This window comes from Anopheles moucheti, unplaced genomic scaffold (genome assembly GCF_943734755.1).
Source record: "Anopheles moucheti unplaced genomic scaffold, idAnoMoucSN_F20_07 scaffold_24_ctg1, whole genome shotgun sequence".
NCBI lineage: Eukaryota > Metazoa > Arthropoda > Insecta > Diptera > Culicidae > Anopheles > Anopheles moucheti.
The window spans coordinates 921,798-925,652 of NW_026453616.1; the positions used below are offsets into that span (position 1 = coordinate 921,798).

At 38.2% G+C, this 3,855-nt stretch overlaps 1 protein-coding gene across 1 annotated transcript; it reads left to right on the plus strand.

Moving 5' to 3' along the window:
* Positions 1-1,727: 1,727 nt before the first annotated feature.
* Positions 1,728-2,820, plus strand: LOC128309175 (uncharacterized). Its single transcript, XM_053045568.1, has one exon. The coding sequence runs from the start codon at positions 1,728-1,730 to the stop codon at positions 2,784-2,786; it is 1,059 nt and encodes a 352-aa protein (XP_052901528.1). The 3' UTR covers positions 2,787-2,820.
* Positions 2,821-3,855: the final 1,035 nt, after the last annotated feature.

Genomic DNA, 3,855 nt, shown 5'->3' on the forward strand with positions numbered 1-3,855 from the left:
TTACATGAAGTCAGCGAACTTCCAATCGATTGGGATGACACGGTTCCAACCGAAGTCAATGAAAAGTGGCAAAATTTCCGATCTGAGATGACCGCGCTGAGGGAAGTCCAAGTTCCGAGATGGATTTCCTGGAAAGATGTGATCAAGCTAGAACTGCAAGTGTTTGCCGATGCATCTGATCAAGCCTTTGGTGCCTGTTTGTACGTACAGGGCTCTTTTTCGAACGAGGAGCCCAAGATGCAATTGATCTGCAGCAAATCTCGAATTCTACCAAAGAAGCGGAATCCGAAGGACAAGGCCATCACGACCCCTCGAGCTGAACTGCTGTTACTTGCTAGAATGGTCGTGAAGTTCCTGGACGCTACCGAGCTTCGATTTGAATCTGTAAATCTCTGGAGCGATTCGAAAATCGTTTTGTGTTGGCTCAAGAAACCCCCGGAGCTGCTGCAAACGTACGTATCAAATCGGGTAAGTGAAATCCAACAACTCAGTCCATCTTTCCATTGGCATTATATTTCCACTTACGATAATCCGGCCGATTTGATTTCACGTGGAGTCACACCGAAGAAATTGATTAAGTCTACGATGTGGTGGCAACCTCGGCCACTACAATCCATCGTTAAGAAGGCGGACTATACGGAAATTCCGGACAACGAGCTGCCAGAAATGCGAGCTGGAGTGGCGTTGGCCACTACCGTTCCTGTTGAGCGTTTCCCAATCTTAACCCAATTAACTACAATCTTCCCAATTAACCTACACCGATAAAAGGAAGATGTAAATTAGAGAAATTAGACAAAATTTATTGAATTCAGTTACTTACCAAAATCCCGCAGTAGCCTTAATGTGTTTTCAGCGTCAACTTGTCTCGACGATGCGTTGGTCAACTTTCCACCACTTTTCTCAATGTTGCCTTTCCGATTTCAGTGGCTGAACTTTCCAGTCACTTGGAGGTAGTTGGCTCTTTCGATTGGATGCCATTTTTGATCGTTTTTAATGGTTTTATACACCATTTTTCTTATATTCTCACAAGACACCTTTCGAAGCAAAACAAACAATGGCTACTACGGAAAGCCGGTCCTGTCAAAATGATTTTTTACACACACATGGATAATTCCATAAGCTCAACGTGTACATACACATCGCGGACGGCGCGAAACTTTCGTAAAGTTCGCAAAGAGCGAGACAAGAACATGCTTGACGAACAAAAACACGGAGATAGCATGTGTCGATGCGTAAAAGTATAGGCCAACGAGGGTTGGAAGTGGGTGAAACGCAGAGAAACGAGTAAAAGCTTGACCGCTGGGATATGTCATGATCTCTTTCCAATACTGGCGCACGGACGATGTAACGTTCATAGAACTGAAGACAATGCAAACGGCTGTCGTAGATTTCCTCGTAAATTCGACCGACATCATGAAAAAGCCGCTCCATCCAGTGTGCTACTTCAATGCTGTGTGGATTATCCGGTTGACTGTCGTTTCATAACTTCGTGTTGCTAAAGAGAAGGAAAAACAAAGAACAAAATTAATTAATTTAAAGTGTATTTACACCAAAAGGAGTGTTGAAGTGTACAAAGATAAAGGAAGGAATAAACACTAAAGGAAGACAAAAGTGAGTAATGAATGTGCATTTCATAAGTTTTAGCTATTCTATTCTAGAGCTCAAATGCAATAAGTTAACCCATATGCATTAACGGGATTTCTATTAATTTACAGCATCAACCAATCATGCCGTTCACAATCGTGCAAACTCATGGGCCCAAAGGGTACGGTGAATTGTGCATCGTGCCTGACTCTTGGGTACAAGGAACAAGCAAAAAAAAATATTTATTTTGGCCAAACGTAAAAGGAACCATACAAAATCTTATAATGGATGATAACAGTGTTCCGGCGGATGGTTGGACGAAACAGGAGTGTCGGATCAAACGACAAGGACTGTCGTATGCTGATGCTGATTCAGCAATGATGATTATGTCCGGCGAATCATCATCAGATTCCGGAGTCGCACCGATATACTCGAACATGAGAAAGCCAGCACCGTATGCTAAAATGTTTTCAGAAAGAGTTGTGGAAAACTCTTCGAAAGCAAGGCACAACGAGAGTGAAATCGTTTACACATTACCTCCAACACCACCTCCAGCAAGCTCATCGGTATTCGATGAAAATGTGATAATGGTAACAACAGATGAATGCACTAATTGCAAAACGTTGAAGGCATTGTTGGAAGCCCAAACCAATTTGTTATTAGATTTTCGTGCCGAGCAAAAGCGTGAACATGAGCAGGTCTTAAAAGAAAATAAGAGAATAATGAATCGGTTGGGTATCATTGAAGTGCAACTAAACACTTTACTTAATTCTATAGAAGTGACCAATAATGATCATACCTTCTCTGATCATCCGTTCATTGCAAGCGTTGCAGATCTGGAAAAATTGGAAAAAGATTTAGAAGATGAGGAATATTTTACACAACTTACAGATTTAATGAAACAACAACTTCATGATAAAGATGTAAATAATAGAATGTTGGTAGCCCTTGATGCTCTTTTCCAAAGGGTTTTTTTAACTCAATGCACATGGACAGGTATTTCAAAAACAGGAACTAAAATAGCTATGCATTCATATCAAAACATATTAAGACTATTTAAATGTATAGGAAGTACAAATATGGTAATAGTAACACATGAGATGGTACGAAGTTTTTTCATGAAGATATTGAAACACGCAGTAGAGCGATCGAAGGCTAAAGGTGTTCGCAAATCAACTTGCCGCAAAAGAAAATTAATATAGTTTTTTTATTACTTGAATATATTTTTTAATATTTTCAAATTTTATGTATTTCATTTATACTTTAGTATCAATCATTAAAAATAATGTTATCCAATTATTTATTGGATATAAAACGCTAATTTGTGTTTTTTTTTCTTACTTAGTAAAATATTTTTTAAAACGATATTACAAATACAAAAATGCTCTTGGTTAGTATAATGGTCTATGGTACATTAATTGGTTAATGTATGTAGCAAAGGTACGAATAAATATTCAAATTTTTCATCTAAATCATATCCTACTAATTTGCATTTAATATTTTCAGGGTGACAAACTATTTCATTGCATGATAAACTAGAGAGATCTCCAAGGAATATATTAATAGTTGTAGATGGATGAGGAGATAGAAAAAAATCGGTTATATTATTTACTTCATGTCCAAATATACTTATTTTTTTGTGATCTTGCGAAGATTTATCGAATTTGACAATTTTATTGTCTCTTGTCAAGAACCATTCATTTCCTCTATCTTTGCTGAGTGTGTAGTTTGTCATTTGTAATATGGTATCCCCATTTGGTTTAGTTTTCATAACTATTGTAGATTCCTTCTGACTAGCAGTGCGTACATTGTAGTGGAATGTTTTTTTTTCTGTAAAACAGGGAAGTTTGAAGTTATTTTGACACATTCTACCCTGGTAATTGGGGCTCAAGAATGAGAAATTGCAGTAGTTGTTGGATTCAAACTGAACCCAAAAACACACAAAATGGTAGAACCACTCATTTATTTACAAGTGACTATTTACTATCTTTCAAACCCATGGGAAAGATTCAGAAGCACAAAAAAATGCGACAGGCAAATGAAGCATCGCAAACTCATCTATGAAATGCTCCTCAACGGTTTCAAAAGAATCATCTGGTATTACGTTATCAAAAATGGTCAGCGCTCAACATTCTAAAAGTCAACTCAACGGAATCAACTTGTTTACACAGCAAGAGAAGTTACGCCCTTCTGTTGGTCATCACTCGGACACATCGCAGAACGACAGCGCGTAAAAATTGCCAACGCTGTTCCAAAACAGTAATCGATCTT

What these genes read in the sequence shown, in the direction of transcription:
- LOC128309175 (XM_053045568.1), top strand. Translation starts at nt 1,728, where the DNA reads ATGCCGTTCACAATCGTGCAAACTCATGGGCCCAAAGGGTACGGTGAA.